Source organism: Elephantulus edwardii, unplaced genomic scaffold (genome assembly GCF_000299155.1).
Source record: "Elephantulus edwardii isolate Elephantulus edwardi_28Jun2011 unplaced genomic scaffold, EleEdw1.0 scaffold00216, whole genome shotgun sequence".
In the NCBI taxonomy this organism is placed as follows: Eukaryota; Metazoa; Chordata; class Mammalia; order Macroscelidea; family Macroscelididae; genus Elephantulus; species Elephantulus edwardii.
This window is the reverse complement of record NW_006399966.1, coordinates 4,562,655-4,576,407: the sequence shown is the minus strand read 5'-3', so window position 1 is coordinate 4,576,407 and position 13,753 is coordinate 4,562,655. Positions and strand designations below refer to the sequence as shown.

General features: G+C 49.9%; 1 protein-coding gene across 1 annotated transcript in view; it reads right to left on the bottom strand.

Annotated features, from left to right (window-relative positions):
* MPP3 (membrane protein, palmitoylated 3 (MAGUK p55 subfamily member 3)) overlaps window positions 1–8,959 on the bottom strand; it is a 31,561-nt gene extending 22,602 nt beyond the window's left edge. The window contains exons 1-7 of the mRNA XM_006897856.1: window positions 8,934–8,959; window positions 8,631–8,749; window positions 7,875–7,952; window positions 6,519–6,599; window positions 6,169–6,306; window positions 3,648–3,729; window positions 1,611–1,696 (exon numbers count right to left, since the gene is read on the bottom strand). Of these exons, the coding sequence (XP_006897918.1) occupies window positions 1,611–1,696; window positions 3,648–3,729; window positions 6,169–6,306; window positions 6,519–6,599; window positions 7,875–7,952; window positions 8,631–8,749; window positions 8,934–8,958 (609 nt within the window). The 5' untranslated portion in view covers window position 8,959. The remainder of the gene's footprint in view (window positions 1–1,610; window positions 1,697–3,647; window positions 3,730–6,168; window positions 6,307–6,518; window positions 6,600–7,874; window positions 7,953–8,630; window positions 8,750–8,933) is intronic.
* Window positions 8,960–13,753: the final 4,794 nt, after the last annotated feature.

Sequence of the window (13,753 nt, the reverse complement as noted above, 5' to 3'; positions counted from 1 at the left end):
TGAAATGAAAAATAAACAAACTAAATTAAAAAAAAAAAGAATTAAAAAAAATTTTTCAGCTTTCATTTGTTGTAGGTGCCGTCAAGTATGACCTTAATAGCAATCCTGTGAACAACAGATATGAACCTTGTCCTAGCCTGGGACCTGGGACCCACCCGAGCCCATTGCTGCTGTCATTGTGTTCAAAGCGTCTTATTGATGGTCTTCCTCTCTTTCACCAACCATCCTTCCACCTTTCCAAGCACGATGCCCTTCTCTAAGGAATAGCCTCTGCCAAGGACATGGTCAAAGTATATGAGGCAAAGCTTTATCATCTTTGCCTCCCAGGAGCACTATGGCTGCACCTTCTCCAAGACACATGTTTGTTCTTTAGGCAGTCAGTCCACAGAATATTCAATACTCTGCTCCAACACCACAGTTCAAAGGCATCAATTCTTCTTTCATCCTAAGTTGCTGCCCAGCTTTCAGATGCAGAGCAAGTGACTGAAAAGACCATGGCCTGAATCAGATGCACCTTAGTCCTCAAACTGACATCACTGTTCCTCAATATTTGGAGAAGTCTCTGACTGCAGACTTTTCCAGTGCAGTATATCATGATCTCCTGACTACTGGTACCAAGTTTTCATTTAAAATTATCTAAGTGGACTGCACAGGTTGTTTTTAATTCCTGCACTTACCTTTTCCAGATGTTCACATTCTAACAAAACCCACACATGATGGAGAAACCAACTTTATGTAAAAGGAAACTGAAGCTCTGAATGATCTGATGACTTGGTCAAGGTTACACAGCTATGATGGGTGGAATCAGGATTTGAACCCACATCCAGTTGACCTCAAAGCTCCTTGGCTCCTTTGGAGGAAGGGGATATTTTTTGTTTGGGTTTTAATTTTATATTGGTTTGCTCACAAAGTTCATATACATTGTGTTTCACACTATTCTTTCATATTCATACAATCATTCGCCTGCATTATGTTTTATACAATCAATCACCACTGGAACTTGTTCACTATTAACCATTCTTTTTAGGTCCCCACCAGATCCATTTCCTTCACCCCCTCCGTCTACGCACCAAACTGTGCAACCCTGTGGCTTTGTCCTTACCTATCCTCCTACCTCTTCCCCTCCTTCCGTCCCCACACGTTTTACAAGTTATCCTTCTATGTTTACAATAATGGTCTTATGCAGTATTCGTCCTTATGAGACTGATATAGTTCACTCAGCATATTGCTCTCCAGTCTCTCACAAGTTACGTAGGATTATTTTTTTAAATCGTCACTCCTGAGTGCTGGATAGTATTCCATTGTGTGACTACAATTTCTCAATGCATTCAGGTGTAGCTGGACACCGGGGCTGTTACCGGGATCTTGTCAGGAAGGGGATGTTTTGAGAGAATCCTGGAGAGCGCTGTGGCTGTGCTGCAATAAGTTCTGAGAGGAGCTAGTGGGCTGGACGTCCACCCCTCCTGACCCCCATCCTCAGACACAGCGAGACCACTTCACTAAGCCACCTCCTCAGGAAAACACAGAGGATGTGCCAGAAGCGGCTGGCCCCAGGAAGAGCCCCGGCTTTGGTCTCCAAGGAACCCACCGGGCAGCACGCAAACACTGACCAGGATCTGGCTGATCTCGTCAGGCCGCTTGTGCAGGACTGCGATTCCATTCACTTCTCGAAGCTCATCTCCAACATGCACCAGGCCTAGGAGGAGACACAGCACAGCGGGGTGTCAGCGCAGGGGTGCCTGGCACAGAGAAATCCACTGCAGCAGAAGGCAAGGAGGTGACGAGGGATCCCCATCGAGTGCTGGGTGCTGACCCACAACCACTTGGTGAAAACCCCAATTTACAAGTTGGCAGTAAGTCCTACAAAGATTAAATAGCCTGGCCCAAGGCCAAACTTAAAAAATAATGGAACAACCTATTGTTTTTTGTCATGGTGGGGTTTTCTGTTGCTTTAAGAGATATAAGTTTTATTTAACGTGTTCTGGGCTCAAAGATTCAAAGGGTTGGGGCCAGGGAAGAAGCGAACACTGTTGCTGTCAGGAGTATATGAGTCCATTTTGGCTCATAGTGGGCCCCACTTAAGGAACAGAACACAGAGTTAGCTAGGCTGTCTGAAACGCACACAACCACGTTCTCGCCACCCCCAAGGGCACAGCTACTGGGGGAGGGGGGGTCAAGTTACCAGCCTGTTTGGTTATCAGCTGAGTGCTTAAACCCCGCTCTACCAGGGTGCCTTCAAACTCCAGGGTGCTTTCAAACTCAGTTATTCTGACTTGGGAAGTCTGTTCTGTTATCCCCTCTGCTTCCTTTAAAAACATGCTTAACTCTTCACTTTCCTCAACTTACAGTTACACTCTAAGAATGTCCTTTTCATTTTGATGATGAAACTTCCCTGGTGACAATGAGGGGGTTAAAAATACCCACACACTAGCCTCTAGCTTAATGACAAGAGTCTGTGCATATTAAGGTCTTATTTGCTACTCAGAGTGGCCCCTGGGCCAGCAGCATCAGCACCAGGTATGATGTACAGAATCTTAGAGATGCAAAAACCTCAGGCCCACGCCAGACCTGACAAATCTGAATCTGGAATTTAACAAGCCCTCCAAGGGATTTGTGTGTGGCTTCCTATTTAAGACGGTCTAGGATTATCCACAGAATCTTTTGGGTAACAACCCCCGTCTAATGGCCAGGAAGCCTGACTCCCTGCTTAGGATTTCTTCCACACACCGGTGATTCTCCACCTGTCTTCCGCCCACACAAAGCCAGGCGATGAACGCGCTTCCCTCAGGAATTTGTGGCTGGCTTGCTGCAGCAACTAGGGAAGGACAGGATTGTGTCTCCCCTACCCCCCAGTTAAGAATCTCATGCTCTTACGTTCCTGTGCTTAATTGGAACAGTCTCTATCCTAAGACATCACTTGAGCTCTTCCCAGATCAACCCTAAAGTCTCCACACATATTTATAAACTCATCGTCTTCAAGTCAGAACTGACTCACAGCTGACCCTCCTCCAGTGGGCTTTCAGAGGTTGTAAAATGCACATCAGGAAATCTTCCATTTTCTCCCTTGGAATCACTGCAGGATTCACCCCAAAGAGGCTCCGTCTTTGTGTTACCAGCACAGCTCATTACCCACCAGGCCACCAGGGCATTCTGTTATATTTATAAAAAATTTTATAAAATATTAAAGTGTCTACTGGGTCTCCTTGGAGGCAAGGATTCTGGGGCTTCGTCTGACATACTTTGGACATGTTGAAAGGAGAGACAGGTCTTTAGAGAGGGACATCATGCTGGGCAGAGTGGAGGGACAGCACAGGAGGGGAAGACCCTCTACGAGGTGGATTGATTCAGTGACTGTGGCACTCGGGATGGGTGTGTCAGAGGCAATGAGACTGGCACAGGATAGAGCACGGTTTAGGGCTGTTGTACATAGGGTCGCTATGAGTCGCAAATGACTCGAGGGTGCATGACAACAACAACAACTGGGTTTGGAAAGGAGGCAAGAATTCCAGCTTCATTCCCCGAAATGGAGGCACCACACAAACAGGCGCCTGCCTGGGTCAGAGTGAGGAGGGAGATCGGGGTCCGAAAGAGGAAGGCTCTAGGGCGATGGCTATTATCTCAGCTAGGCCAGAGTCACTGCCACTCACCGCTTCGGTCGGCTGCACCCCCTCGCATGATCCGGGCCACGACCACGGCTCCCGAGTGCTCATCGCGTCGGATGGTGGCACCCTGCATCAGACACAGAGCATGAGGGTCCTCAAGTGTCCCCAACCTCAGACCCTCACTCACAGAGTCCAACACAGCACCCCTGTCCCTCCTTCTGCCGGCCCAGAGGGCAGAGCAGTGGGGAATGTCCCCGCACTGGAGACATCCTCAAGAAAGCCAACACCCTCCATGAGTATGTTGTCGTTAGCTGTCTTCCTCCCAACACATGGCAGCCCAGGTACAAAGCGATCAGACCACTGCGATCCACTGAAGTTTCATTAGCTGATCTGGGTGGAAGCTGATTGCCAGGCCTTTCTTCCTAGTTTGTCTCTGGCTAAAAGCTCTGCTGAATCTTGTTTAGCATCTCAGCAATACCCAAGCCTCTGCTGGCAGACACGTGGTAGTTGCACTTGAGATGGATTCATCAGAAACAGAACCCAGGAACCCCGCATGGCAGGTGAGGACACCCCCACTGTGTTAGCACAGCACTTAACAGCATGCAAAGACCATCTGGGAGATGAGGAACTGGGGCTCAAAGACGCTAAGCTTCCTCCTCAAGGTCACACAGCTGGTGAGGAGCCAAGCTTTCGGTGACTCTGAGTCCAGCGTCCCATCTTTCATATCGCAGCCCCCTGCCATTCTCATGGACATATCAAAAAGACAATATGTGCCAGCAAATTCTCAACCAGCCTTTGTAACCAACAGCAGGGAGACAGGAGCCCTTTGGTGTTACCACGGGGAACCAGTTATGGCCCCGCCGGAGCTCAGGAACAAGGACGGCAGCGCTCACTGCTCACTGTTTAAAAGCAAGCACCAACTCCTGACTGTCAGAAGCAGCTGGGCGAGGTCAGTCAGGCCCTTTCTGATCAGATCTCACCAGGCCCTCTGGCTTCACCTGGTCCCTCCGTAGCTCAGATCTGACATTCTGGCCACAGCAAGCTGCTTACAGCTCCCCAAAATATACCACACTGTCTGTTCCCCCAGGACTCTGCAGTTCTTAATTCCTAGAAGGTCTATCTGCACCCTTTTCTTTCTGGCAGATTCCTTTTCCTTTTTCAGAATTCAGCCTGGGCATCACCTCCTCCCAGAAGCCTTCCTTAAGGCTTACCCACCCACCCCCAGTCACTCCCTCCTTGGATGAGATCACAACCTTCTATTAAGTCCACAGGACAGGGCAGTATTCTATTCCGTGTAAACACGGTCACTATGGGTTGAAGCCAAATCAATAGCATCTAACATTATGCCTACAAGTGCCCTAAGGACAGGGGCTGAGCCTCCTTCCTCCCTGAAGTATCAGCACACAGCACGGGGCCTGATACACAAGAGGGCTCACAACAGATCTACTGGGTGGGTGGATCATCGGCCCCATTTTACAGAGGAGGACATGGACGCAGAAGAGAGAAATCCTCATCTGTTTGCAAAAGTAGCCTGCTGATGGTCACTCGGTGAACGTGAAAACAGAAAGCATCTGGTACAGTATTCTCTGAGCCAGTGCCCATTTCCTGAATGTCCAGTCCTTCTCTCCATCCAGCAAACCACCTGTTCCTCTGTTCAATAAATCTATTCTCAGCCCCAACCAGCAGGGTATCACCCTCTCAGCCAGGGTGAAGAGCCTATGGTGTGTCCTGAGCTTCCTCGGCGTTGTCTAATCAGTGGCAGAGCCACGTGGCAGGACAGAACTTTGCTCCACAGGGTTTTACAGGGCTAATTTTTCAGTAGATCACCAGACCTTTCTTCCTACACATCTCAAGGTAGACTCAAACCTCCAACTGTGAGCCACCACACAGTAACTGGTAACCATTTCCACCACCCGGGGACTCCAGTATTCAGAGAATGTGTTATGGAGTCTCAAGTTGATTCTGTTAGCAAACATACAGTATAGACTCACTCCAGGCTGGTTCCGAGGCAGTGAACAAATCACCAGGTCTTTTTTTCCCATATAACCACAGGTGGGTCTGAACCACCAACTTCTCAGTTAGCAGCCAAGTGCTTCATGCTTTGTCCCACAGAGCTCCTTATTCAGCGGAGTAGGAGGAAGGCGGATATTTCTGGCTGTGCAGACCAAATTATTGCTGTCATAATTACTCAACTCTGTTATTATAATGTAAAGGCAGCCACAGACAATATGTAAATAAACGGAGGTGGCTGTGCTCCAGTGAAACCTAATTTATAAAAGCAGGTGGTGGACTAGATTTGCCAATCTTAGATTGGTGTGAGTGGGCTGTCCCACTATGCTGGTTGTCCCGCTGCACACAAAGGGGGTTGGCCATGGAGCAAGGGGGCTGCATTCCACAAAGATGGGGGTACCCTGTTGAACCACAAAGAAAAGCACTAGCGACAGCCTTGACAAAGCTGCCTTCACAAATCCGAAGACTTCAGGGAGGTCCTTTCCGGTTTTCTGGGCCAAGGTGGGATGCAGTGGGAGAAGGAACAGAACAGGGACAAGAAGTGGACGACACATACCAGGGGTTCCTTGTTCTTCACCAGGCGGACGATTTTCACTGATTCCTCTTCAAACTCCTCATCAATGTTATCAGGCAGAGGAGGGAGGACAGGGTCGAAATTCTTCTGGGCAACTGTGTCATGTACCATGAGTACCGCCTGTCAGAAAGTCGGAGAGCAAAGGGGGTTGGAGGTCTTGCCTGGCCAGTGGTCTGGGGGTCTCCAATCTTATAACAGAGTGACCATCACCCAGACATCACCCTCGAAGGGCCCTCACTAGACATCTCCTCTCAGTCAAATGACCCAGCACTCCTTGCCGCCCCCGTCCCCGGAAACACAAGAGTGTGGGCGGGCAGGGACAGCGTGACTACCCTGAGGTGGGGGGTGGACAGCAGCTGGAGCAGCTCCCGCTCGTCACTGTGCACGGAGGCGGCCTGCAGCTCCTCCATCACCTGGAGAGGAACAGAGAATGCCACAGACAGCTGGGGGGAGGGGGGCTGCCGTCCAGGAGCCCCTCGGGAAAACCGATGCACCACCAGGACACAGCCCACCTTCGGGCACCCCAGGACTGATGCTCCCAAACAATAGACCAGGGAGCAGGAAAGCAGAGCTGCTCCGCAGGGGAAATCCTAAAAGGAGCTGAATTTATGAAGACCTTGCTGTGTGCTGTTTGCTTGAGAAGGGCAAAACCAATCTTCACAGCAAAACCAAACCTAATGCCGGAGAGTCGATTCTGACTCACGACCATCCTCTGTGGCCAGAGCAGAGCTGCTCCGTAGAGGCTGTGATCGCTCACTAGCAAAATGCCAGGCCTTTGCAGGTACCTGCAGGTGGGTTCGAATCACTGACCTTTCAGCTCGTAGTTAAGGGATTAACCACACGGGCCACCCAGGAACTGGGAAATCTCACCGCGAGCTGAATGCACCAAGCCTTTACCCTGTGCTGATTGCTTTACACAGACTTTCTTGTCTAATCCTCACAATGAACCCAGATGCAACAGGTACTATTATTTTGCCATTTCTCAGATGAGAAACCTGAGGCCCAGAGAGACTAAATACTTAACCCAAGGTTGCATGGCTGGTAGGCGGCACAGGCAGAATTTGAGTGTGGAGTTGCCTGGCTTTACAATCTGTGTCCTTCACCATGGCTCTATTTTATGGTGGAGAGATCAGAGTTGAGAGAGCAACTTGTCTGACGACCCAGAGCTTGCAGCACTGGGCCGAGAAGCAGATATCTAACACGCTCCTATTTGCTACCCTGTGGTGGAGAAAGAATCAAGGACCTGCACCCACCCCATGTCAGAAAGCACTAGAAACTAACAGAGGGGACTTTAAAGAGGGGACTTCCAAGCCAGTGCCAGGGTGTGCTGGTGGGTCCTGTCTTCCTTCACAGCCTCAAAGGCTCAGGCACAACATACTTCAAAAAAAAAATAAATAAATGAAAGAAAGAAAGGTAGGTCCCATTCCTAGCTCCAGTCCTCCAAACACTCTGCTGTGCAGCTAAGGAAACAGACTTTCTCAAGAACACAGAGTAAGGAGGCACCTTCTGTCATCATGTCTCCCAGCGTCCCTCCCGGCGGTCAGGAGGCCCAGGGAGGGGGAAGACAGGGAGCGACAGAGACATCTCTTGGAGTTGCCAGTTCCTGAAGTCCCCTGGCTAACCAAGGTCAGCAAGACAAGCTAAAGGGACCTCTGAGGCAACACCAAGAAGAAAAACCTGGAACTTACATCCTCAGCAAGTGCCATGGCGCTGTGCAGGACAGGGGTGGGGCTCTGCCTCTCATAATAGCGTAGCTTCTCGTGAATCTGCAAAGACAGAGGGTTTCAGGCTGGGACTCCCAGACCAGCTGCCCCAGGTTTACCCTGGACGCCACACGCTCCACTCACAGTTGCACTGACATGTGGACTGTAAATTAGGTCACCAATAGGATGGCACGAGAGAAAGTCTTGCCTGCCTGGACTCTGAAGACTTTCTGCAGCAAAGGCATTGCTAAGATGACCCCTGTGTTATCAATCCACAACCAGGAAATCAATCCCAGCCACAGCCATCAAACTCCTCAGGGTCAATCCCCTGTGTTCCAGGGCAGACACACACTATGCAGGCCTGTCCCTAATCTCCCCAGGTCTCTCAGAATGGAGCCCCGTGGCTCAGTCTCAGCTGCTAACTGGATTTGTCAGCAGTACAAACCCACCAGTTGCTCCACAGGAGAAAAATGAGGCAATCTACTTCTGTAACAGATTAACTGCCTTGGAAACCCTGGAAGGAAGTTTTACTGAGAGTCTCTGTGAGTCAAAATGTGACTTGATGGAAATGGGATTGGGGGTTTGGGCTTCTGATCTTGGAATCTTCTGAATCATTAAGACCTTTCTCCACTGGGCAGATTTGAACCTACAACCTCCCAGTTATGAGCTGAGCACACACCATTTGCATCACCCCAGGACGCCTAGAATCCTAACCAGACAGATGCAACAACAAGATTTTACCTTCATTAAGTAGCTGAGGCTTTTCTCACTGAAGACATCCCTCAGGAAGCCCATTTCTTCCTTGTGGTTGGAGTCAGGTCTGAGCTGAGAGGTAAGCAGAGCCAGGGTTTCATGCAAACCTGGGGAAAGTTTTAAAAAGTTATAGTCAATGCAATGGACACTTTCTGTCCCTCAGCACCCCAAGGGACCCTCAAATAGCACCTGGGCCTGTCCTGGGCATGCTGGGAGCAGAAGCAGCATCTGAGCTCCAGGACCAGTCACAGCCCAAAACCTGTCTGTGGGCCCCAGCTGAACAACACTCACCCGAGTCCTCTGACAGCACCGGCATGCCTGCGCCCCACACAGCCTCAGCTCTTCCTGCAGTCTATGAGAAAGGGGAGAGGCGGTGCTGAAACTTCACCCCAACATTGTCCCTCTACCCTTCTCACACATGTGTCCATGACCAGGAACAGGAGAGCCTGGGCCAATCTGTGCGCTCTTCCAGGAAAAAAGAGAGTAAGCCAAGGTTGGCCAAGTGCCCCAATGTGCTAAGCATTGTGCCAAGTGATTTCCTATGGCATCTTCTTTAATCCAAACAAATCTGAAGGAATAGATAATAATGTTCCCATTTCACTGCTGAAGAAACAGAGGCTTGGAGGGCCTGTCAGAATCCACACTCAGCTTGGTCCAGTGAGTGTCCTGCACCGCATCCCCACACCCTGTTATCTTCTAAAAAGTAACTCTCGAATCCCCATCCCACTACACCTTAAACAAGTTCCAAGCTGGGCCTCTAAACACTCCCCACCATACCCAAACCAGGACTGGACCCAAAGGGACATTAACCAAGGAAATGGAGCGGAAAGAGGAGGCGGAGAACTGAGAGCCAATTTCCACTACGCAGAAGAGGAACCCCCATCTCAGGAGCCCACCCTCCCCAAGATGCTCTGCAGCACGTGGACCTCAAAAAGTCCTCCTTCTGAAGGGGACAAGGAGAGTAATGACTCATTCATTCCACAAACATGGAGCCAGCCCCAATGCGCTGAGCACTGGTGACACTAGGATTCGTAAGGACGCCCGCCACCCTCTAGCCCCCCACTGTCATGCCAGGCTCAACCTCTAGCTTCTTCTAGGAGTCCCCCACCTCCCTTGGGCGGCCAGACACCGGCTCTAGTCCTCTCTGCAGGGACCTGTGGGACGAAGCCGGAGAGCGGAACCGGGGGCCCGCTTGGGGGTGGCCTCGGAGGATGCTCAGCTGCAGGAAAGGCGTGGGGCGCCTGGAGGGGGCGGGGAGGGAGACGAGACGGGGGACCAGGGCCGGATGTAAGGTCCCCTCGGTGGAGCTCAGGGGGCCTCCAGGCTGAGCTGGTGCACGAGGGGCGGGTCTCGGCCCGGCCTCCCCGCCGCCCGGGTCCCTCCCGCCGCCCCGGCTCTGGGTCCCTTGTCCGCTCCCGCGCGGGCTCCTACCTCGTCGTGCGGGGCTCTCTCCTCGGCGACCGAGAGCGCGCGGGCGCCCAGAGCCGCCGCCGCCGCTGGCTCCGCCTCCCCGGCCCCTCCCAGCCGCCGCCGTGCGGGGCGAGGGTGGCGGATGGAGGGGGTGACGGGGGAAGGAAGAGGGGAGGGGCAGAGAGGAGGGAGAGAAGGCGGGGGAGAAAGGAGCGCGCCCGGGGCGTCTGGCACCTCCAGCTCTCCCTGGGCACTGGCTCCGCCCTCCCGCCGCGCACCCTTCCTCTTTCTCCTCCCACTGCAGCCGCGGGGAACCCCCCCGGCCTGCGCCCCCGCGTGGACACACGACCAGCCTTCTCTCCTGCCCCCGTGGCCCACACATACGCCGCCCCCTGCAGAGTGACAAGCGCACACTTCAACATGTAATTCGATTTTGCAAACATTCACTGAGCTCTTTCCAAGTGCCAGACACTGTGCTCAGGAGGGGTCTGGGGGGCCGGGGGCCTTGGAGTGGGAGTGCTGGGAATTCAAAGACGACCAAGGCAGAGAGATCAGGTTTTAAGAACTCCCAGGCCGGGGCTAGGGACCAGTCAGTCGCCAGGACTGGTTGTGACAATATAACATGAGAGGAAAGATTTACCAGTGCACGCTGCCCTGGGGGTGCGGAGGAAGGAGTGAGGAGAAAGTCGGGAGCGAGGGAAAGCAGGCCTAACTCTGCCTGGGTGTTGGGGCTGCTTCAAAGGGGGGTAAAGCAAAACTGCTTTTGTCCAGGAGCTTCTCTCCAGAGACAGGCTCCGAAATGACCATGACGATCGCTGGCTTTTATTGTGCTGTCCCTTTGCCCCAGGCACTCCTTGAATCATTTCGCATCACATTAACCCCTGAGATCATTGTTATCTCCGCTGTAATAGAAGAAACTAGAGCTGGAGGGTAAGAGGATGAGGGTGGAGGAGAGAGCAGGAACCAGGAGTGGAGCTGCTGGTGGTTGTGGGTATTAGAAGTGAGGCCTAAGGAGTGAGTCTCCTCGCCTCTCCGCCCTCAACAGTGAAGGCGTACTCAGGATAGGGCGGACCCAGGGGTTGAGTAGAGGCAGTAATTCGAAGCAGGCTCCACTTGTCCGTGAGAGAGAGAGAGAGGCACACAGTCAAGCGGCCTCAACAGCCCTTGGTGCATCTGGAGGCTGTCAGAGGTGGGGTTTGTCATGATCACGTTTTCCATCTTTCCTCAAAAACAATCTACACCAGTGCTCCTCAAACTCTGATGTGCCTTTGAATTACACTGGGAAATTTTTTTTTTAAGTCTAAATTCTAATTCAATAGATTTGGAATGGTACCAGGTTCTGCATTGCTAACAAGCTCTCAGTGACATGATACTGGCCCCTGAATCACACTTTCAGTAGCCAAAGACCACACAGGTCACCTGGGGTACCTAGTATTGGAAGCGATGGAGCCATCCTAATAGTCAAATAATTTTGAAAAAGGCATCAAAGCAAACCAGTGTTGTTGGGTGCCATTGAATTTACCACAGCTCATAGTGACCCTATGAACAATGGATGGAAACCTCTTCCTGTCTCACCCCATTCCCACAACCTCCGCCAAGCTGGAGCCCACTGTAAATGTCATTGTGCCAAACATTTCGTTGAGGATCTTTCACCCTTTTGCTCCATAAATGATGCTCATGTAACTAGATAAATATGTGGGCAGGGAGACCCCAACCCCTGCTTCTCATCGTGAGAAAACCATGGTTCCTATTCAAAAGGAACCAAAGCATTAAACACGAAAATCAAAATTATCACGTTACTAGTAGAAAATAGGAAAAGATCTTCTCAGTTTGGGGCTAGACAATGATTTCTCAGAAAGGACACAAAAAGTATGGGCCCTAAAAAACACTGATAAGTGGACCTCACAAGAAAGAAAATTTCTGCGTATCAAAAACCATCATTAAAACATAGGCAAACTGCAGACTTGGGGGAAATATACACAGCACATAAATCTGACAAAAGACTTAGATCCAGAGAGAGAACTCCTGCAACTTAATAAGAAAAGACAACAAATGCAATAATTTAGAAAATGAGCAAAAACAGTTGATTCTAGACATCACAAAAATAAGACACACAGATATTCAGTAAGCGTAGGAAAGAGTGCTTACCTGAGATCATTTGTCCTCAGGGAATGTAACAGGAAGTTATAATAGGGTCCCCACTGTGCAGACACAATGAACTAGAAAGTGAAAACAAAAGGGCTGATCCACCCATGTTCATGGAGCAACTGGAACTCTTACCTGTTGTGTGCCCGTATTATGGTATAACCACTTTAGAAATCTGTCAGCCAGTTCATTTAAAGAGTTAGCCATAATTCTACATTTTGTACAATAATTTCACCCCTAGTATTTATCTAAGAGAAAAATAAATCGTATAACCACAACAACTATGCAAGAACAGTCAAAGCAGCTTAATTGCTGTTATAAAAAATGGGAAGCAATCTAGATATCTATCAATAACTGGATGGCTAAGCAAATTGTGGGTGTTATTCATTCACTGGTGTACTTATCAATAAAAAGAACTGTGGAGTTTATCTTTCAACATGGCTTTCGTAGCCATCGTTTAACTTTGCCATATAGCTGGACAGGAATATGGGAATTGGGTGAGTTAGCCTATCCACAAGGGGATTGGCTATCTACCAATCCACAAGAGGACTGGCTAGTCTCACCATTAAATTGAACAATCCAGCAGCAGCAGAAGAGACCTCATCACCAGGAAAAGAGCAAGCAAAATAGCCTACAGGAGCAACAGCCATAGCAGAGAAACAGACATGAGACCTGAGACAGCGAATTGGAGACCTAAGAAGATTGGACTGCTATCATTGGAACTGGAGCAAAGAGCCTTTGCTCAAGTTCATTGAAAAACTGAAAGGGGTGGGGTATGTGTGCATAATTCACAGAACTGAGGATTTACACTGGCCTAAAGCTGCGAGGCTCAAGGCTGAGGTACTTGTGAACACATTTCAGAAGGTCCTGACCTTATTCTACTACAAACCTGGATTACAACCTGTAGATGTCCCCAAAATGGTTCTGTGTGATCTGTGAACTATCACATCAGATTCTGAATGCAGTAAAACAGTAAGATTGGCATTGAGACGAGTAGGAAGAGGTGCGTGAGCTTGGGGGGGGCATGTTTGACCTCTCGAAAATAGGTTTTGTGTTATTGGTGCTGCTGACAAGGACAGCTCCTCTTTGTGAAATTGGTAAAAGTCAGATATGGCTGCCCCCACGCGGCCCTTGCTCTTTTCATGGAAACAAAGGGATGGATCTCCAAATATGAAGGAAGGAAGCCAGACACAAAAAAGGTACCTATCATATGCTTTTGGGGGTGTTATAAACTTGATGTTATCTTTGTTTTCAGAAACCTTGACTTGGCCGGTCCAGAAAAACAGTTTATTATTCTTATATAAATTACCAAAATTATTCTAGAAAAAGAAAGAATATTAACAAGTTATTTCCTTGCTGAAACTGAGGAGGACCTGAAGCACTTGTTGCAGAAGGCCAAGGACTGCAGCCTTAAATCTGGACTGAAGCTCGACATCAAGAAAACAAAGATTCTCTCAGCACTGGGCTGATTGGAAGCATCATGTTAGATGGTGAAGAGATTGAGATTGTTAACAGCTTTAGTTTGCTTGGCTCCACAACCAACACTCTTGGTACCA